At 40.2% G+C, this 22,355-nt stretch overlaps 1 protein-coding gene across 11 annotated transcripts in view; it reads right to left on the bottom strand.

Moving 5' to 3' along the window:
* Positions 1 to 3,312: 3,312 nt before the first annotated feature.
* TLN2 (talin 2) overlaps positions 3,313 to 22,355 on the bottom strand; it is a 218,182-nt gene continuing 199,139 nt past the window's right edge. For 9 of the 11 annotated variants that reach the window (XM_087743609.1, XM_087743602.1, XM_087743606.1 and 6 more), the window contains 5 exons: positions 21,561 to 21,686; positions 20,806 to 20,868; positions 20,536 to 20,718; positions 15,927 to 16,052; positions 13,058 to 14,936 (listed from right to left, as the gene is read on the bottom strand). In XM_087743609.1, the coding sequence (XP_087599735.1) occupies positions 14,808 to 14,936; positions 15,927 to 16,052; positions 20,536 to 20,718; positions 20,806 to 20,868; positions 21,561 to 21,686 (627 nt within the window). In that variant the 3' untranslated portion in view covers positions 13,058 to 14,807. Of the gene's footprint in view, positions 3,394 to 8,383; positions 12,184 to 13,057; positions 14,937 to 15,926; positions 16,053 to 20,535; positions 20,719 to 20,805; positions 20,869 to 21,560; positions 21,687 to 22,355 lie in introns of those variants that run through there. The other 2 variants (XR_015701295.1, XR_015701294.1) reach the window with 2 other exon arrangements.

The raw sequence follows: 22,355 nt of genomic DNA on the forward strand, positions 1-22,355 counted from the left end.
CCATTATAAAAACAGGCTTGTTAACCAGAAATTATTCCACAAATATTTTCAAGCTTTGATCATTCTGTCTGTCTCCAGGCATTTCATCTGTCTCTGTAGTACAAGGATGCTGTGTGGAATTGTGGTCACTAGTATATTTGCAGTTTCACACTTTGCCTGAAGAAAAACTGTGATACAGTTCAGCATTGCTTGCTGAAGAAGAGGTGAACAGTAGTTGTGGTGTGGAATCAGGTGATGGAGCACACGCGCCAGCTTTTCTAGGCATTGGACCAGCTGACATTGCAAGACACAAATGGGAGAAATCAGAAACACTTCCTGAAGAAGAACACACTTACTGCTTTCCACTGCATATCCCTACAGCTGGACAGTGCAAACAGCATCTGTGGCTGTGAGTGACCTATGCAGGAACATCGTACGTCTCTGCGCTCCCTGTCTAGGATGAAGACTCTGCAGGTTCCAGACCACCTTCGTGCCAGAGAGGTGCTAACAGATCAAAACAGCTTTCAGAGGGAGGCAAGAAGCCTGAAGCAACATTAACAAAGCTCATTTGGCTTATGAAGCTGAGCTGGACTGCGAGCAGCAGCTGGGAGAAAAACCCTCCGGAAATCCATCATATGATGATGAAGTTTTCCTACTTTCTTCCTTCCTCCTTCCCTTCAGTCTCTCAGCTACTTCCAAGCAAAGCCAAGTGAAGTGGTCCTAAGCACCAGTATGCCAGAAACACCAGTTAGGATTGATAGAGCTTTTCTCTTACATGCAGTCCACAGGCAAGGAACAAATGGAAAATGAAAAAGCGAAGCTTCACCCAAAATCACTCCCTGAAACAACCACTTCCTCATCAACTCACCTCTCTCCTGTGGGCAAAGAGAGACTATGAACAGATGAATGTGAACAGGAAATGCTTTCTGGTCAAACACTCCCACAGCGATCAAGTGCAAAGACAGCAGAAGTGCATCATTCACGCAGGCATACAGGAACTGTCAGCACCAGTAGGCACAGCTGGGTGAAGAGGAGCTCTGTAGAAGAGCTTGGGGAGAGCCTCCAAGCTCACAGTCATATCATCACCTGAGCAAGTGGAGAGAGAGCCTGAGATTGCACAGCACAACATCTTTGGGTTTCTACAGTGACAGCACTTTTCTGCTATCAATAAGTTGAATCTTGTCTGTGACAGTGTTTGCTCAGTAGGTGGGAGGTTTCTTTAAATCCCAGGATCTGTTCCCTGGTGAAATGGTGCAATCCAATTGGAGAATAGAGCCATTGAATTGTCCTTTACGGTCTGGTACACAATCCGGAGAAAGCAGATACTGTTCTGTCCCTCAAGAGAAAGGACTCATGTACAGCACATACAGAGAATATACAGCACTTGCAAGGGAAGTTTTGCATGAAGTTTCAGCCATACTTGCACTCTGGAGTGCAGTTTGCATGTAGAGTGAGTGGCCATGTAAGAGAAGTTTGCCTGACATATTCTGGAGGCAAATAGGATCAAGGAAATCTTGACACTGATTTTTCTCCATTTAGCACAGGCCCATATGTTAAGAAAGGTAAGCAGCAAAGCTAAGCTAGTAGCAAAGTCATCTGGGCTCTCCCTCAGCCATATCTCTCCATGGTTCCTGAAAGCAGCTGTTTTAAGTGATGTTGATGGAGGGGGGTGTGCTGCTAACTCATCCAAACGGTAGGCCTCCTGCAAACTTTTAAGAGGTCTGTGCTTGTAGCAGGCATAATTTTCCAGAGCTTGTTAAATGTTATTCTGGGCACTGGTCTATACCCCTGAGAAATTCCTTACTGAGCAGATTATAAGGGCAGCCAGTGACCCAATAACCTTCATTTTCCTGGGATGATGCAATGGCCGATTCATGCTCAGGAAGTACAGTGGGCTGAGCAGAACATGAAATGAGCTGCTGAAATTCCCAAGTCAGCGTTTTGTTTCCATGCCATCAAGGGTAAGATTTCAAAGTGTAGAATGGTCCTTTAAGTTCTCTCTTTTATGAGGTCAGGCTAAATGCTTCCCTTTTATATATGAAGAGAGGGTGATCTTTGCCAGAGTCCATACTGGGTTTGCTCTTGTTTTGATTTCTGCTTAGGTTGAGAGCTCTGTGTAGCAGGAAATGCAGCTTTCAGCAGCAGTTCAGGCTCTGCTGGAAAGTGGCCCCTGCAAGAAACAGACTCTGCTGCAACCACACTCTGTCTGCGGGCTCAGTCACTCAAATGCCCTTCCTTTCTACCCAGTTCTCAACATCAAGGCTCTATATTTGATTTTGGGCAGTGAATAACATGAAGGAAGGAATAAGAGAAAAAAAGCTCTGAAGAGTTGGCCAGGCTGTGACAGAAGGGTAAAGATTTCAACATAAATCTGACTGTGAGGCAGTGAACGGCAGGTTATAAACACCTAGGATTGCGTGAGAGGAATCCTGTTATATACCCCCATTTCCATCTTCTTGATTTAATCAACTACAGTTGACTTGACAAGAAAAAAAAAACTCCCAGCACAGTCTACAGGGATCTCCAGGAAAGCATTAGAAAGTATATTGAAACTGGTAGATTGGATGAAAGCATCGGAAAATGTTCACTATTGGTAGTACTTGCAATAGCAGGGATATTAACTGGATGTACTAACACACTTGTACATGGGTTGGCTTGACTGCAGACACAAACAGGGACCTGAAGTCTGTACTAGAGAGAGTGCTTTTAAGGTACAGCAGCCAGCAGAAGTGGCTTAGACACTAACTCCAGCCACGTAGAGCCATAGTTGCATCTGACCTTACTGTATGTCTCACATGGTGCGTGCTTGAGAGGCACGTCACGATGAAATACAGTCCTACTGGAGAAAACACAGCATTGTGCTGGAACACTGTTCCCAGAAAGCTCAGATCAGTTTCCACAGACTGCAGTAATCTGGGCAATTGTTTAGATTAAATGGTTCAGGCTGATTAACCTGTAACCCTAGCACTGGGTTCCCATCGCAAAGTTCAGTAACACTTTGTAAGGGACAGAGACGAAAGGGCCCTGAGGCCAAACCCTTTACGGTGACTGTATAAGCCTGTTTCTCATTCCTGATGTCAAAAGCGGCTTGATTTCTACTCCCCTCTAGATGTACTTAAAGACTAGTCCAGAATTCCCTTCCTGCCTAAACTAATTCAAGACCAATACATATCAATTCCTCTTATGTCAACAGTGTTGTGAATTTAAATAGCTCCCTGTCTCCCAGACCTGCACTTACCTTCTTGCTGTTTCTTATGCAGGGCAGCCATATCTGCTGCCAGACTCTAAAGCTTAAACAGAACACTTCTCCCTTTGGCTCCCAGGACAGATTCTCCTTTCCTTTTGATTTCAGAATTTCTGCCCTTTGAAATGCTGTACTTTGACAGCTCGAGATTTCTGATCACAGAAGAGTTCCTGTAGGGAAAAAAAAAGTCATCAGGGCATTCAGAACTGGCACCTAGAATTAGTTCTGCGGGAACTAGCTTCTTTACAGAGCTCCCTGAGGCTCTGTGGAGGCAGTTAGGCTGAAGAGCTGCCAAGCAGGTTTTGAGCAAACAGATGCCTTTTTCTTTGAAAATCCAAATGAAACAACAGGAACTCACTGCTGATGGAAGGGGCTGGACATGAGACTGGACAAATACTGCTAATGCAGTAGAATTTTTTTAGGGACCATATAACACGTGTGGAAAAAAAGCTGCAGCAGGATGCAAGATTTCTCTTTAGGGCCACAACATGAAGAATAGTCTGTTCTTAGTCCAGAGGGAAATAGAATCAGAGGAATTTGATCACAAGTAGTGAACCAAAAAATGCTAGGCATTTTCTAGATGTCTGTGTTATTACAGGGACCAGCCAGGGATGAGTTATTTGTCTTTGAGCTATACAGCTGTTAAAGTTCTAAGAAATGAAGTCATGGCTTTCAACATGCCCTGGTTATAGCATGTATTTCTGTTTGAACTCTGACGGTGGCCTGGACTCTCAGAAATGCACGGATGTCTCAAAAGCCACCACCTACTTGTCTGCAAGATCAAAAGGGACCGAAGCAAAATCTGAGTTTACCTAATTTTAAACATGATTCTCTAATTTGCCATCAATAGTGTTGCTGCAGGTCTGACTTACCCTTTCAACACTGCCATTTTTACTGTCAGGGAGCAACAACAGATAGTATAATCCCTGCTTGGAAGCACATATCTGAAACAAGCCTCAAATAGTCTGCTTGCTGTCTGAATTTATGTATTTTTAGAGTTTTGCTAGGAGTTTGAAGGTAACCCAGCATTTACCTGTTACAGGAAAAATACAAGTATAGCCCTCTCCAATCCTTATCCTGCTTCCCTTTTGCGACACAGTAGAGATGCAGCAATATCTTTCATTGTGCCTATAAAGGGTGGGAAGCTGTTATCTCATGTTTTGCTCCCCTGCTCTTGCTCACAGTGAATTCGTTTTTCTCCAGCACAGGATTTAGACTTGCCTGCGCTGTGGTGTTTGGCCAGCCCCATTTCCAGTACACATTCACACATCTCCAAAACTGTGCTGGCACCTCAATTCCACTGCAATAATGTGACCCACCAGACTTAGAGAGACCTCTCTGCAAATCTCAAAGCCACTTCCTAACCTATGCCTGCCTGTCCCAGAAGAAAAGAATAGGCAACCTTCTGTTCTGTATCCAGCAGCTCTCCCTCCACTCAAAGGCAATTCGTGTACTAGGAACCATCCAGCATGTTAAGCAGGTGTGGTGGGTTGACCCTGCCTGGACACCAGGTGCCCACCAAAGCCACTCTATCACTCCTCCTCCTCAGCTGGACAGGGGAGAGGAAATATAATGAAAGGCTTGTGGGCCAAGATAAGGACAGTTTAATGAAAGCAGAAGCAAAGGCCACGTGTGAAAAAGCAAAAGGAAAACAAAAATATTTTATTCTCTACTTCCCATCAGCAGTGATGTCCAGCCACTCCTCTGGGAAGTAGGGCCCCAGCACGTGTGGCAGTTGCTCCAGAGGACAAACACCGTACAACGAATGCCCCCCCCTTCCTCCTCCTTTCTGCTATCTTTTATTACTGAGCAGATGTCATATGGTATGGAATACCCCTTTGGTCAGTCTGGGGCAGCTGTCCTGGCTGTGCCCCCTCCAAAGAGACAACCTTGATGCTGCGTGAGCACTGCTCAGCAGCAGCCATAACACTGGTGTGTTATCAGCACCCTTCCAGCTATCAATACAAAGCACAGCACTATGAGGGCTGCTATAGGGAAAATTAACTTCATCTCAGCCGGACGCAATACAGCAGGGAGGAAGGGTGTGAAACAACAAAATAAAAGGGAGTACATGTTATCTTAATTGATGGACATTATGAATCTACTCATTATGAATCTACATGGGGACCAAACAGTGTGAACTCTGCTGCTAGCAAATACTTTTGAAAAAGGACTGTAAGTCGAAGGTTCTCTTTTTAGTGGGTATTGCCCTTAAGATAGGGAAGAAGATCTGAATAGGCTCTGACCTTTTCCAAGATTGGTACACTGGCAGCCTGCTTTGTTTTACAAAGCATTTAGTCTAGGAGACAGTCAACATATTTAGAGTTTTTCCAGTTCTAGAAGAGGAACAGGATACCCTTAAAGGGAAATTTTTGCATCTAGCCTCTTTTCAGATAAGAAGATCTTGTACAAACCAAAATATGAGTGATCTGGTCATGTAATAAAGAGCCACTCCCATGATTTGGAAGAGAACCGAGATGACTCCTGAACAGTCAAGAAACTAACCAGAAAATTCTCTCTGTGGCTTGAATTGCTGGGCTACAGGATCTGGAAGCATCACAGGCATGTCACAGCAGTGGTTTGGCTTGAGAATTTCCCTAAATAGCCTCATTATCACCACCAAACGATAGCGGATGGGAACTGGACTGCCAGCCAAGCACAACGGAATGGCCAATGAAGCGGTTTTTCTGAGGTCTTTTTTTGAACTCAGATTTCACACCCCCCCCCCCCAGTTTTCGTATATGAAATCTCAGTAACATGGAGTCCCAGATCAGAAGAGATCAGCAATATATATGAGAGATCAGCAAGAACAGCAATGCATTCATAGTAAAGTTCTCACTTCCATTTTTCTGAGGCAAAAAGAAATATACTCCAAGTTATGCTGGCACACAAACATTTAGCTAAAATCACTACTGATTCATGAAGCCAAAGTTCAGTCTAGGCTTGAAGAATATATCCAATTTGTTTCCCAACACTCCTCTGTTTGAAGTCATAACACAGATATTCCTACAATGCCTGGGTTACTTGAGCTTGCTAATTTTCAAATCTATTTAATAGAATGTGATTATTTGTATTTAGTGACCACGCATGTGAGGGGACAAATTCAGTTCCTGTACTGTAGCTTCATGAATTTAGGGACACTGTTTAGACCCCTGTTTTCTTCACAGAGAGACACGATTGTCACTAAACCTGCACATACTGAAACATACTGACTTTCGAGGAAAAGAGCCAACCACGAGCAGATGAAAGCAGGGGAAACCAGATGGAGGCAAACCCAATAACCAAAAAGAGCGGAGAAATAAACATTCAGCTGAAGTCTCCAACGATTTAATGAGACAAAAGTTCAGTCTAGGCTTGAAGAATATACCCATTTTGTTTCCTAACACACCTCCATCTTAGGTCATAACTCAAATATTCCCACAGTGACTGTATTGCTTCAGTTCGCTAAATTTCAAATAACAATAAATAACAATCTTTAAGTTGTTAGTAAAGCAATGTGCTTTTCCCCTCAGTAAAATATGAAAAAATTGTCTCGAGTGTAAGCATTTAATATGCACTTGACAGGTTTCACACCAACTTTGCCATGCACGCCACTTTTTTTTTTTTTTTTTTTTTTTTAATAGCTAACAATTTACACAAAAAAAGTAGAACTAAACTAATCTTCAGACTGGATCTCGAGAAACAGTGCTAGCATTTTAGAAATATAGTGTCATGTCAACTCATTAATTAAAAAATGCAAACAAAAGATGGATATTTAGAGGAGACAAAATACTCATGCTTATATAGCTGAAGGCAAAGAGTAAGTAATTGCAGACAGACCGGAATCATTAGTGTGGCGTTCTTAATGTCTAAGTCTCGCATAACTGCAGATGACTAAAGGCATCTCTGAGTAAACGTCAAAACTCTTTCTGTGGCTGAAAGTGTCACAGTAAAGGCTTCAATGCCTCAGGATTTTCATCATATTTTGCAGGAAGCTTTGGTAAAGAAGGAGGCTGATTTAAATAATCTGCAAGAGCTTTGTCCAAAGTATTAAAGCTGTCACTTCTCTCGTAGAAAAAGTCAGAGACAAACACTGTGTTAAGTCCTTACTTACTGGAAGAGAACTGAGGCTGGTGCCTTAACAGAAGCGGTTACAACATAAGGCAAAGCCAAGGCACTGAGCAGAGATTCTTGCAGATTAAATTCAACTCTGGAAGACAGGATGTTTGTCTAAAGCACTGGCAGCGAAAGATGGTTGATCTTGGCACTAATCGCAATCACTGTTTAAGTCCCTCTGCTATACAGTTACCGAAAAAGAATGCATTTGATTTCTCTGGAACTGACAGAGTGCAGAAACATTAATGCAAAAAATAACGTAGACCAGTTAGTAACTAGATGGGAATATAAATATTAACCCTTTCCTGGATATGGCTACTACTAGGTCTATCTAGCTCTTGGATCACGGGAACTTGACTGGCTATTACATTCAGTGCAACCTGCTCTGTGGATTTGAACAAACCATCTCCCTGCACCATACTTTTGCCATCTGTAAAATAGGATTGACTCATTTGTAGTGCTTTATGAACCACAAATAAGAAATAGTCTCTAAGAGCAGAGTATTGTTATTAATACTTGAAACCCGCTATGGTGATCTTGGGATGGATGTGATGGAGAAGGTGGTTCTAACTAGTAGCATGCAGTAAAGCATATGGGCCATGCATTGCCTCTCCGAGTGTCTGAAACACTGTCATTTGGGACATCCCTTAAGCATGGGCTTAATCCCATTTAGGTCAAGTTGAGGTAACTATATCGCAGACAGAGTATGAAGGACTACTATTTTTTTTTTTTTTTTAATACTGTAAGTATGTGCTACAGCAGTTGGCGAACTGGGGCATAAATATCTTTTCTGTTTCAGAAGCAAGGCTGATAAAACTATTATCTGGCAGTATGTCCTTAATAAAATGCAATGTATTTATTGTCAAACTGGAAAACGTACAAGACAGTACAAACACATATTTATAATATACCCACTGCCCCAGAATCTGACCATTCTTTCCAAGACTTAATCAGTTCAGTGACTTATGTTCCAGTAAATATTTTAATCAATAAATTAGAATACACAAGGCAATTTGAATGCAAAGATCATCAACTATTATACTGGAAGAAACTTCTATATTAACCTTTTTAGTCGGTCAATTGCGCCTTACAGAATACAAACAGCCACAAAGAGGACTGACTTTGAACCATATTCAGAGAAGATGGAGCATAATACAGGCAATTATTCTAAAACAAAAGGATTATACTAACAGCCTAGAAAGTACTGAATATTCATCTGTGTGGGATTGAAGATTTCAACCAGTATTATTAAATTCAGCACTTTAAGAGCAAGAACTGTATTAAGAAAATAGCCAGCAACATTATCTCACTGTCCTAATGCAATATCTTTTCCACAGACTTCAAAATGCTTCTGAGACTGCTTGATTAGGTACCATGAGTGAATTTTCATCTTCAAATATTCTGAACTTCTGAACTTAATGTTCCATGTATATTTTTAATAAAGAGATTTTGACTTTATAGCAATACCAGTTATGGGTACACATGCCAAAAGAAACCCTCTTCACCTGGGATAAACCCTCACAGTGGACATTTTAGGATGCTAAGAAGTCACCAGCCCCTACTATCCATTTTTAAAATAAATAAATATACTTAAAGAAAATAACCAGTAGGGAAATAAAATCACATTTGTTATATAAGCTTTACATTATCCAAATTAGTCATGGAAAACCTCCATATACTAGTATTTCTCCTGCCACACTAGACATAACCTACTGACTTGCACAGATGGAAAACTTAGTGTCTATATTGTTAAAAGATGCTGAAAGGAAGAAAGAGTCCAGCTCTCATAAACGCTCAGAACAAAAGAGGAAGGGAAAAACAAAGGAACTTGTAAAGAAAGATAAGGTCAACAGGGATCCGAGCATGTCAAACACTGTGGTTTAGTTGTTGAGTCTTTAGGCATTACTGAGCAAGCACAAGAATTATCTTCCCTAGAGTCTCTCAAGTAGTGCCTAGAATGTTTTCAACAAATTAAAATCGTGTTGCAGATGGCCTCTGTAGCCCCCATTTAAGTATTCAGCTAACCAACCCTAAAAGAGGAGCTTCTCCAATCTTGTTTCTGTCACGGAGAATACATAGAAGAAAGCTACCATATAATCAGAGACATGACATAGACCTCTGGTGCTGGATCCACTTGATAAGCACACAGAATGCCAAAAAGATCCCACTTTGACATGAACGCAGTCATGCCAGAAACAGCCCCTGCTGGTAGCAACATCAAACTAGTTATAATGCAACTGATCAGTGGCAAGATTTCTGGCACAGATTTCATACGGAGAATTGAAGTAGCCTAACTGTACGTATACACACAGAGTTATATCTGACATGGAAAAACGTTGAACGAAATGGAAATTGTAACATATATAAAAGCAAAACTAACCTTCCCCCCAAAAAACCCAACACCACCAAGCATCCAACACCCTTGAAGAACTGGCGTTTGACTTCTGTATATATTTATGTGTGGTTAACGTGCGCTTTATTTTAAGGATATTGAATGGTCACTGACATGTATCACAAAGTAAGCATTCATAGTTTTGTCTATGCAGCAGAGCTTTAAATAGAACATTCTCCTCTGTCACCTGGGAATTCTGCCTTTTCCCAGCCTTGCAGATAGGTACAACTTCTGCCTTGCTTTGCTTAATGAGCGAAATGATCCTTTGCATGACAACCACTGCAAGACAAGTCACAAATACCTACTTGCAGAAAAAAAAGGAATTCCTTCAAGGGCTTATTGCCGGTGAAGACAAAAATAAAACATATTATTTATATATTTTTGTGGCCACATATATACTATACATAATGGTATGGCAGCATAACTACAAACTCCTTTGTGCCTTTCTTGGGGTTAAAACTTTAACAGGAAGGGAAGACATTAAAGTCAGAGTTCAACCCCCTAGAAACTCCAGCACATAATTACAAAGCTGTCTTGAACAGAAAGTTCTTCCACTGCAACAAAGTGTACTAATTTGAGAGAAAACAGAAGGGTCTACTGCTTTATTATTTTTAAAAAGTTAAAAAAGTGACAAAATTGCACTTATTTGTAGCTCGATAAATGACAGATAATAATCTTTAGGCAAAATGAATCATGTTGTCAGATATGAACAATGAACGGGTATAGCATTTCCACACTCTAGGACACCGGGTTGCTTCAGCCTGCCCCTTGAACTGGGCCACGTCTCATTTAGATCAATTCTCTTGTTGTTAAATTTCGCTGGTGCTGAAACACTGCAGCCCAGAACTCTTCTGCAGTATCCGCTTTATGCAGTGGCTAGGCAGATTACGCAAGGGTTTGGCACAATATTTACCATGTCTTCTGGAGACCTCTCCATAGCTCACATGCGGCAGGCTGAAAACAGCAATGTACAAAGTTCACGACTGTTGAGTTTGCTGGCTCCAACTAGTAAGTATCAGATTCAGGGGCCTAACCTGATACCAGGCAGTTGACATAGGGGATACTCTGCCAGAATTACTGGAACTACCAGCCACTGAATGCTGCTTCTGTTGTGCCTCAGTACCAGGTCCTCCTTCTGCCCAGCGCTGACCGAAGCAGCCCGAGTTCGACAGCGCGCCCTCCCGACCACTGTGATGAAAGTAGGGATGTTGCCTCTTGGGCTGAAGAACACCCGTATGGCTCTACCCAGTGCTGCGTGCACTTAGCTACAGTCGCTCAAGGATCTCTGCATTGCTCTCCACCGAACGATGCACTGTGCCCAAGGACAGAGTTCGTACATTAAAGGAAGAGAAGCTCATGAGCCAGGTGCAGCCTGTGCATCTGTCTACCTCCGAACTAATTTATCAGACTTCATTGAAGGTACTACTGTCAGGCAAAACACCAATTTGTAACAGACTTGTAATCTACATGACCAAACAGTTTCTGCATTTCACATCATAAACTTTGTGCCACAGAGATGTGTTGTTCCATTAACGTAAACAACCACAATATGTTTAATGTATACTGCTGTGAATATGCAAAAGCAGGTTTCAGGAATCATGACAGCTATGGGCAGGTAACTCTTTGTTAATCATGATGCAGTTACATATGGACAAAACTTTTACAGTATAAGGCATTAAAAAAACCAAATAATCCCAAACCAGAGATTAAAAAAAATGCAGGGAAGATAAATGTAGTGATGGCACATGCCATACTCCTGGGGTGAATATCTTACCAGCTTGGACTGATTAAAAGCAAAGATGTGCTCATGAGCTAAACATTTATGTTGAAGAGGTTTCTAGATTTTGTATTCATCCCTTCATTAGGAATTAAGTAATGAAGATGCAGAAAATCAAAGGGAAAGGGACAGATGAAACAAGAGCCTAGCCTTCAATTTTTGTTTTAAAACTTTTCTTACTTTGAGGCTTCTGATGTAGAAGAGTTTAGACAAATGATAAAATGTGCAAATTATTTTCCGAATAGTTGGGGAAACAACACTAGACTATTTGTACACAAACAACTTTGAGGCATTTTGCTTTTAATTTGCATACAACTCCTTAAAGTGAATTCCACATGAAGAAGGGTGAGTTACAACAGAGCTCGTTTACCATTTCACAAGCTAACAGAACAAAGTAAACATCAGTCCTTCTTATTAAGTAGCTTCCATCCCTTACTCCAACTTGTCACTTCCTGCTGCAAGTCTCCATGCCAAATAAATGCATGGACTAGTTCCAAACTCCACAGACGTTCGCATGTGGACTTCAGTGGTACTGCAATTTGTAACAGCAAGAAAAAATTGAACTAGAAAGACTGTAGAAGAGCTTATATTCTCTTAATGTTTCCCAAATGAAGACCCAAAATTCAGAGTAAACAAATACTTCAGTTGTTCAGCTCAGCTACTCATCTGACTGTGGTTCCTCTATGGAGCACATAGCTAAGGAGAAAAAAGAACAATACTTTCTGTCAAATAAGAGGGGGCATTAAATCGGAAATAGAGAGGTCTCAAAATAACTGTGCTAAAATGGACTTCCCAAACAAATTAATCTGAAACACAATTTGAGCATGCCCTTTCCTTCCACATACCGATAAAGTTTTCTAGCTATACAATTTCCATACATAGTTGCTTGCATTTGACCAGGCTTTTGGCTTCTTTCAAACTGGCAAATACCATCCTGATCAAAATATATTACAACAGTATTATACCTACAATAAAATACTGGCATGGTGCAAAGGACAGCATCATCTTTCTTCGTGCTTTAATGAGACCAAATAATAGGTTAAACACAGGTTGAAAGGGAAGCAGTAACAAATCTGTCTTGCAGATCTTTCCGAAAAAGAGATGGGAACGTGAGGCTATCCAGGTAAAAAAAGAAAAAGGGCATAAAAGCTGCAAAGAAGCTAGACCTACCAACAGTAGCAGAAAACCCCTATCGCCAGAGCTGTCTTTATTTAGGTCTTACAGCAATAAACACCAACTTAGCCTTCTGCCTAAAAATTTACAGGAAGCCTTTTTTTTTTTTGTGTACAAATTCTTAACATTGAGATTCTGTGACACTGCTCACAGTGAGTTGAGTGAAAAAAAATCAAATCAATTGTGCTGAAGTGGAAAATTACAGAACTTGGAATTGCATGTCTCTGCTAGTAAGGGTTTGCATATGCACACAAGCCTACACATCACAGCGCATCTGTCGATGCCAGTGATTCCATTTGGGATTTGCCAGTTTCTTCCTCTCATGACTGTGGATTCTCCAGCAACTCTACCGAGTCTGAAATATGTCAGTACCAGAGAAGAGACTCTAACAATAAAAATCTTTGTACACTTTAATATTTATTAATTCTCCAGTCATTTTTTTGCTATATATTTAACAATAGTGTGACAAAATTCCTGATAATTATATCTCATGCAGGTAACTTAAATGAGGAGTTAGCACTATCTAAACTGGTAAACCTACCACTAGGGGGGTTACTTCTGAGTCTACAAGACAAGTATTTCTGCAACAATGACAACTAGGTGGGTATGCATATAACATAACAGGCTCAGCTGAATGCACTTGGCAGGTATCTAAATGACAGCACAGCCTTCAAAAGGACTGGAGTGGCAACATCCTTCAACCTAAATAGACTTGACATTATTGTTTAAGAGGGCTTGAGTGGAATTGGAGGCATGTTGGAAATCGTTGTTAGGAGAGATGGTGTGTCTGTAGTTAGTCAAATAGTTTAGCTTTTGCTAGTTAAGTTGCTGTGATTTGTGTTCTTTCTTTGACAGGCTAAAACGTGCTACTCACTCTACCCATATTGCTATTGTTTAGGTCACAAGAGAGATATTGAGAGCATACCGTACCTTTCTGCAGCTGAAGACAAAGATTGCTGATAGACTGCTGCTATTCCTTCTCTGCAATTCCTTGGTGAGTACATTTTCATCAATATCAACTACGAAAACAAACTCCCTAGAGTCCAGATTTTTTAAAAATATATTACAGGAAAAGTCCACTTGTAAATCACTTATTCTTTTCTCCTACAATACCCACAGGTTTCAAAACAAAATAATTATAAATGAAATTATTAAAAGAATAACAAGAGTCGTGATAGTCTTTTGTTGTACTGGGCATTTCCCTTTTTTAACTAACATACATTCTAACAGAAATCCCACAGTACGAACCAGATAACTTCAATTAAAAAACAAAATGCAAACTATTCAGTCCAATGTTAGAGCATGTGTATGTGTGTATAATACTGTAAAAGTAGTCACACATTAGAGGTATATAATTGAAACAGCATTTTCCTTCATGAACCTGCTATTATTGAGGCAGTGACAAGGTTTCCATTTCTTTGTTTTCCGAGCTCTTTAAAGAATGGCTATTGCCACATTTTGTAAACCTAAATACTGTACAAGCAGAAGCTTGTTGGTATCAGGTAAGGAGTAATACTACTAGTGCAAACAGGTGCAGAGACAATTCCTCCAGTTTTGGGGTGAACCAGCTATATAACACTGAAAGAGGACAGGCATCTTCTTCAGACCCACACTCGTGTGTTTCTCCACTCAGACATACGTCCTTCTCCGTCTTGGTCTTCTTTTTACATGGGTAGTTGGGGGAGAACCACTAGCTTGTGTGATATTTATTATATGAAAGATTTCTTGACTGTTTTCCTATTAATATTATGAATGTTTTATAACAAGTCAAGGAACGATAAATACCTCAAGCATCAGGAAAGTGACAATAATACTGACTTAGTATCTTTAGTAAAAAGTAAAACATTCTCTCCTGAGATATAAGTCAAGGAAGGAACAGGAATGATGAACCTAACACTGTACCATTATTTGATCATCATGCACCTCAGCTGACCAGATGAGAAAGAACAAGTGTTTATTGCCCTCTGCTCATCCAAAGCTATGACAGGCAGTTTATTTAGGTAAGTGCTTGGCATACCAGAATGTTGTCAGAGCAGTTCTCACTGTACTGTCCCCCTTTTAGCTTACTTCTTTTAAAGACAAGAGGAAAAAAAAAAAAAAAAAAAGAGAAAAACAAGGAAAATAAAAAAGAAGTAAATCTCAGCAGGTTAACCCTCATCTTCTCTCAGCTCTGTGGGTAGAAATTTGTATTGCTGTTGGCGGATCTGAGCCAGTTTTTTCCTTGCCTCTTCCAGCTCTCTTTCCTTCTTCAGCATTTCTTCTTGGGCTGCAATGATCTAGAAAACAGAAGCATAAATTATGACAGCAAGGAATACTGTCTGTAAAATAAGATTTCTTTCTCTATGACACCAGTCACAGCTAGCCCTTGAGCATTCTCCAGAGAAGAGATTTCAATGACTTTGGCAGGAACCGCTCAAATTTTTCGAGGTTCCAGGAGTATGCCATTAAGAACAGTATTATATTCCCACTTGTTTCTTAAAGAGGACTAAAAACAATCAAGGGAAAAAAGTACCAGTGTAGTTTTACCATACATCCCTGACGGATTTTATAGTGCTGTGCTTCCCCAGCATTCATTGGGGTGAGGGGTTAGCACACGTAGGATAAGCACCATGTCTTAACATAATGTTTGAGTGACAGTAAAATTGAACACTCATTACTGCAGGTATCCACAGTATTCTCCTGCATCTCAAAATGCCAAAGGAAAAATGACAGTACTACAGACATGCAGAAATGATAAATTTCAATATCTTATAAGTAGTGACCACAGTATATGGTGTTCCTCATTCATAACAGTGAATCCAGAAGTTGGTACAACCTCAAAGCCTTGGAATCTATTTTTAAATATTGTTATTATTTCCCCATATTTATTATGGTCACAGTAACAAAACTTCATCAGTTCTTATCTCTCACTCTCTATTTCTTTGATTATATACATACAAAACTAGTGTTCCATTAAGATTTGGGAATATTTAAAGTACATAAGAGAAGTTTGCAAGAACCATTAACTTCATCAGAACAAAAATAAAAGATATTGGACAATGGTAACTGCTATTATGGTAAACGCTCCGTGAAGAAGTGTAGACATCTTACAGCGTATCACTTTGCTGTTATGTCAGTGGTCACCTAACAGTAAGGCATCAAGTAATTTATCATAGATTTCTACATAGATTTGTCAAGCTTGCAATGCAGCAGATGGACATTGTAACACTATGCTACATTTCTGTGATAGTTTTTCTGTGCTTTACTTCTTGGGTGATTGTACCAACCTGAGCAATGCCACCCACAAACTTTGTTTTGACCACAACATCGTCATCCTCTGCTTTCCCAAATGCTGCTTTTTGGGCTGCCCTGACAAGATTGTCTGATGCTCGCTTGACAGCATTTCCTGCAGCCTTTGAAAAAGACAAAAGAAATTTATTAATAACAAAAATGCATAACTAACACGGATTCATCAGAGCATCAAAACTAAACCACCTTTGCTTTACTACACAGGAAAGGTATGTTTTGTTTTGTTTTTCCCAGTGAAAAGCAAATTAATCTTTCAAAATCAATCGTACAGAGGAACACAATTCCTTTATTTAGGAAGCTGGAAGTTGGCAAAGTCACAAACGAGACTTTTTCCCCTACAGTTTGAAAAAAAACAGTGGATGAAATTGCAAGTTATGTTATGCACAACACTGATTAGATTTTTTTTTTTTGGGGGGGGGGAAGAAGAACAGAAAATGAAAGCTAGCGTATAAAGAAACATTTTAAGGCAATGAAGTTTTTAAATTACTGGACTTTCATCAGGGCAAATTAGCCACTTACACAGCCATGATTATCTCACATTTAAACTTTTATTTCCTTAAAAATTCTCAGATTTCTAAAGATAAACAGTCAAACATTTGTAATACAACTTTGTTGTCTAAACTGAGTAGCATCAGCAATTGTGCATCAAAAAGAAAAAGGTAACTAAGCTACCTGCATTCTAACGTTGACAAAGCTATCTTTGCTATACTATAATACATTTTGGCAGTAGAGATTCCACACCGCGTGCTCAGTAATGACCGTATCCACAGGCACTGGTTTAATGGATACAGAGGAGGATACCAGAGGAGTGGCCTTGGAATCTCCTACTGTGATCCCCATGGAGATGAGTGGAAGAAGAGTCCTTGTCACAAACAAAATGCAAACCACTCTTCTACTAAAGCTAAAAGATGGAGTTGGCACCTTTTTTGAAGACTAAGCTCTTGAAGACCATTGGCTAGGAAATACCCTGTGCAGACAGGTGACGGTAGTATAGGGCTCAGCATCATAAAATCTGGCACTGAATTTGCTCCAGTGTATTAAGAGCTGGTGAAAGTGGTGGAAAGCTGGCTCTGGGAGGAGAGTGGTCTATGATTTAATGGGTACTGCACATAGAGGTGTAAATGAGATCTTTCATATACCACTGGCAGTCCTTTAAATTTGTAAGTCCCAGATAAGGCTTTGTCGGATAGTTTGTATTTTAAATTGGTTGATACACCAAAATTTGACCTACGCCTCCTCCTTCTTGGCTCTTACTGGAATCCTCCTCCTTTCCACCTCTTTATCTGTTCATCAATGTCAGGACAGAGGCAGGAAAAGAAACTTCTTGGCTGATGTGGACTTAGCACTAAGAGGGGTCACAGGTCACTCGTTCTGAGGGACTGACTGGTGGAGCTAGCTATATGTTTTCTACTCAGTTATACATACAAATACTGAAAGGTGGGCTCCTAAATGTATTTCAAGTGCTTTAGCAAAGAAACAACTTTAGAGAATGGGACAGAGCACCATTCAAAGATGTTTCCACCTCCTGAGCAAGAAGAACACCTAGATCACTTGTTACCATGGGTAAGTCTTGAGTGCACAGTAGAATGCTATGGAGAGGTATCTTAATTGTGAAGAATTTAGTTGAGATACCACAAGCAACATGTTTTCAACACTCCTGCAGTAACATAGCCTGGTCAAAGTGACATGAATTTATCGCTACTCAAACTGACTTCTGTATCGCTGCACAGCATTACTTTGTACCAGGTACTCTCAAGAGCAACTGAATACTTCATTAAGAGAAGGATGTGAATGGTTAAATCTTGCTGGAATGCCTGCACTGGGAAGGTGCCTATCCTGTAAATGAAATTTGAGATCTCTGTTCTACAGGAGTGGATTTGCATGTCATTCAGCTGTTTGTACTGTGTGGATTTAAACCAGCAGAAGCAGGTTGGGACAGACATAGGTACAGCTGTCCTAGCTTAATCTACTGCCCAAGAAGTGTTAATTAGACCCTATAAGTTTACATGGGTCAAGGAGGACTGGATAAATTAAGAGGAGAAAACCACTGAGGGTTACTAAACACAGAATCTGCATCTGGCTTGCGAAGTTCCCGAGTTGAAAATGCTTGGAATCTGAGAACATAGTAGAGAATAGTATCACACATTCTTACCCTGCTCTTTCTTGCCTCTCTAAGCATTTCCTAGTGGCCACTGCTGGCATCAGGATATAGATTGGGCTTAATGAACTTTTCGTCTGATCCAGTAAGGCTGTTCCCATATTAAACCCTAAACCCTAGTATCTAACAGCAAATCAGTCAACACCACTAATAAACAACATTAATACTTTCACAATGTGCAGAAAAAGGCTAGGTACTTGCAGTGTTGTGACAGGCAGTGAGAGAGAACAGAAGCAGAGTTCTCTGTCCCGTGGTTCCCGATGTCCCCAGGTATCATGTGTGCTGAGCACACTGGTTCCCACACCGGCCAGTGGCCAAGACAGCCTGCTCTGACACGCTGGAGACACACCAGCACTAGGAGGGGAAGCCACATGGACCAGCTCCGAACCTGCCCCCCACCTCCCGCCAGTTCTATTCTGTATTTCCAGCTTCATCTCCCTTTCAACTTAACTCTCTTCCCACCTGAAATGACCCAGGGACAAATTATTTGAAATTTGCTCTGCTCAGTCTGGAGCTCATCCAAAGAGAACAGAAACATTTCCATCTGTTTCATTAAGTTTTGGAACAGGCTCTGTAACAGTGCATTCCAAGTTAGCATTCATGGGAAATGCAGTTCAAACGTCTTCTCCCAAAGCTTGCAGTTGTTTGTGGGGTAGGAAAGAGAAAACTAGTACACTCAAACTCCTGAACCTAACCTATTGATTAAAGCTATGTGAAAACATTTGTGCTGGAGGCAAAGCCAGCTGAAAAGCCTCAGTACTTTTGGAAAATCCACCAGTAAAAATATCTGGTAGACATCAACTCACTGGTTTTGCTATGATAAAGGACATAATTTCCAAGTGCAAACTGCTTTTCCCTTCATTATTCATTTTGGGACTAATATGAAGCTTGGTAAAGTGGCAAAGTTCAATTTCAATCCGAGCTTGGGCTCATTTCCTTTTCACATTCCCTTCCAACTTTTCACATTCGATGTCTATTTAATAATATTTGCCTACAGTGACTGAGTACTCTGAATTTCCTGGCAGAGCTGAGAAAACACAGCCTCTAGTGCTTGATTTTGTTCCTGTTTCTATTGTTTGTTCTGCATTTAAAATTCCTTCAGACCCATCTTGGCATTTGGATATTAAAGTGCAGGTTGCATTACAGTCAGAACTATCTTCCAGTTACTGATACCTCCCCCACAGACCCTTGACAAAGTCCATCTATATGAATCCACTATAAAGCACTAAAACCATCTTGTGCCTAGAGATAACATTAATTAATATGCCACTGTTTTCTATAGAAACAAACAGATTTTTCACACACTCATACATTTACTTTTTCCTCCTAAATATTTAACCCATTTGTCTGCTTTCAAAAAAATGCTCTTGTTCAGACAGATACTTAGTCATATGCATTTCTGTTGGACTTGATTCTACCTATCCATACATGAACTGTTATATCGAGTGTCCATTAGCATCATCTGTGCAAATAAGAGAAAAAAGGGGAAATTTCACTATCACCAAACATACTCCATGTTGATGGTATGAAAAAAGGAGCTGAAATAGTTCTTACATTCAAGGCTGAGCCTGCAGGACAGGATGTCAGAGAAGGCCGTAGCCATTTTTAAAATGAACACCCTTAAACAAAACTTCTGGAAACATTATATTTTACCCATCGTAACACAGTGTTAATTCAGTAATAGTTCAGAGAAGCTCAACATGAAATGGATGTATAACGTAAAAGGGAACCAGTTTCATGTAAAAAAGTTAAATCAGACTTTAGTTGAGATGTTGCATCAGCTTCTGTTCTTTTGTTTTTGTCTGACAATGATTCTCCATTTCAGAAATGTTCTATCTACAATTGCTGTCTTTTGACTCCTAGAAAAAAAGGAAAACTGACCACAACCCAGGCTGGTATTTAGGCGAGTGCTTTGTTGAACATACGCGTAATCTAGCAGAGGTCAGGAGAATACTCATGTGCAACCAAGTTAAGTGTGCTTACCTGTTTGCAAGCTCACTGGGAGTCTAACTGAATGCAGAATAATTGCAGAGAAACCAACTATACTCAGTCGCTATAAAAATGCATGTAATAAACATTCTCAGCTCATGTATTCCTGTGGCTTACTGTGAAAATGAATCTATCAATACTGCACCTAAACCAGGGCTTGGCACAAGCCAGTCAACATCTGCATCTCTCAACATCTTTTAAAAATGAAGAATAAAACAAGCAGTGAAGTGAGCTGTAGCTACTACTGAATAATGACAAATGCACAATCACTTCATCCTTGATGAATGAAAGTGCTCCAGAATCCCACAAGGAAGAAAAACCAAAGAGAATTCTGAAAATTCAAGAAACTATTCCTAAAATTTGGGGTTTGTTCATGCAGTTGCTAAAACAGCATCTACATAGCACATCTATGGGTTTTCAGTAATTAAGAACACAAGTACCTGTAGCCTCCTCATGGCTTCAGAGTCATGATCAGCCTTCACTTTGCAAGCGACAAGCAACTGTGCTGTAGAAGCTGCCACTTGTTTGGCAGATGAGATGAGCTTCTCCTCACTGGCATGGCCTTGTACTGAGGCATTAGCTGCTTCACAGAGATTGCTGGTTGCAGCTGCCACCATTCGGGCCTAGGAGACAGTAAAAAAAAGTCACTGTGTATTCTCACAGGATATTATTTCTTCAGAGAAGGTGCTAGTTTTCCTTAAGTTACTCACAGCGGAAATAAGTCCCTGAGACCACTGTCCATCATCAGCTGCATTTGCAGGGATTGCTCCAACCTGAAAAAACAGTTCAGAGACAGCTTACAATGAAACAGAAAATACAATTGCTTTGTCTCAGATTTAGACAAACAGTAATCCACAAAAAAAGGAAACACCTGTGACTGTGCCCAGCACATACAGGAGCAGAAAATCAAACTGAAAGTTAGTTGTCAGAGTAATATAATAATATCTTGTTTTATGCATTATTGATAAGCACGTCCACTTAAATGTACTGAATTTGCATGCAGGCCTGTGTCCCCATTGAATCAGACAAGAAAACATTGCGGGCACAATTAGTGAGGCCCTTTGCTATTCTGGTCCAGAGTGGTATTGTATACTGTGACATTTGTTTTTGGATCCCCAAGCTGTCTTGTGGGGCTATACATTACCACCTTGAATCACAGATCTTTATGAAATGAAAAAAAAAAAACCAAACCACAAACACAAAAACTCCCCACAGCTGAAACATCTGAAGAGCCAAACACTTGATTACACTTGCGAGGTTTAAGCATAATTGTGTTTTGTTTTGGTTTTTTTTTTAAACAGAACCAGGCCTGGGCCATGTATTGTGATAAGCAATAAAAAGATTTACGTTTTCATTAGTCATTCCTAAGCTCCTTTCCTACTGTTTTAATAGAGAACAGTTAAGAGACTAGATCCAATTTTGATGCTTTCCCCCCTTACTGTTGCTGCTTCGCCTGTTTACCCACCTTTCCCTGTGCCACCAGTTCTCTCTGGGCTGCTGAAGCTGACTTCACGAGGGCACTGGTAGCAGCTGCAATGGATTTAGCTGCTTCCAGGATCTGTTCTTCGAAATCCAGAGTCTCATCTGCTTGCTATAACCAAGAAAGAACAATGTCACACATTATTCACCTGAAAGCAGTTGTATTTCCAAGATTGAGGACATATACGAAGTGAGACAAGCAGATTTTGGAACACATCAGCAAATTCAGTAAGACCTACAACATAATTTTCTGCAAAGGAGTTTCATGTGGACTAAAGCTGGGAGTCAAGATAAGTGAATTTAAATATTAAGATAATATTTAAATATTAAGATAAGTCAAGATAAGTGAATTTAAATATTAAGTTGCTCTTGTGGCTGCTCACACATGAAACTGAGTATCACACAAGATACTTAAAGAACTGCCTTCAACTTTCTAATACATTACCTCCACTAGGGCTACTCAAAACTACGTTCATAAAAGTGCAGGTCTGAAAAGAAATTCTTGTTTTTCCATATTTGTAGTGCTATAATACTGGCTTCCAGGATTGCTAAACTAGGTAGAGCATTTTCTAAATAAAGTCTTAAAGCATTAAAAAGAACAGTGATAAATGTATATTGTCTCATTCACCTGTACTAAGAAATGTAACGTAGATACCAAGCAAGTGCATAGATTTAGCAGCTTTTGGTAAGAGCTGTCATTTCACAGAGAGTAGCACTGTGAAGCAGTCCAGTTTAGTCATCTTGGAGTTATGAAGTTCCAAAGGTCTGTCGTTTCTTGCTA

The sequence above is a fragment of the Nipponia nippon genome, unplaced genomic scaffold (assembly GCF_047370975.1).
Source record: "Nipponia nippon isolate SJK-2023a ecotype South Korea unplaced genomic scaffold, ASM4737097v1 scaffold_9, whole genome shotgun sequence".
In the NCBI taxonomy this organism is placed as follows: Eukaryota; Metazoa; Chordata; class Aves; order Pelecaniformes; family Threskiornithidae; genus Nipponia; species Nipponia nippon.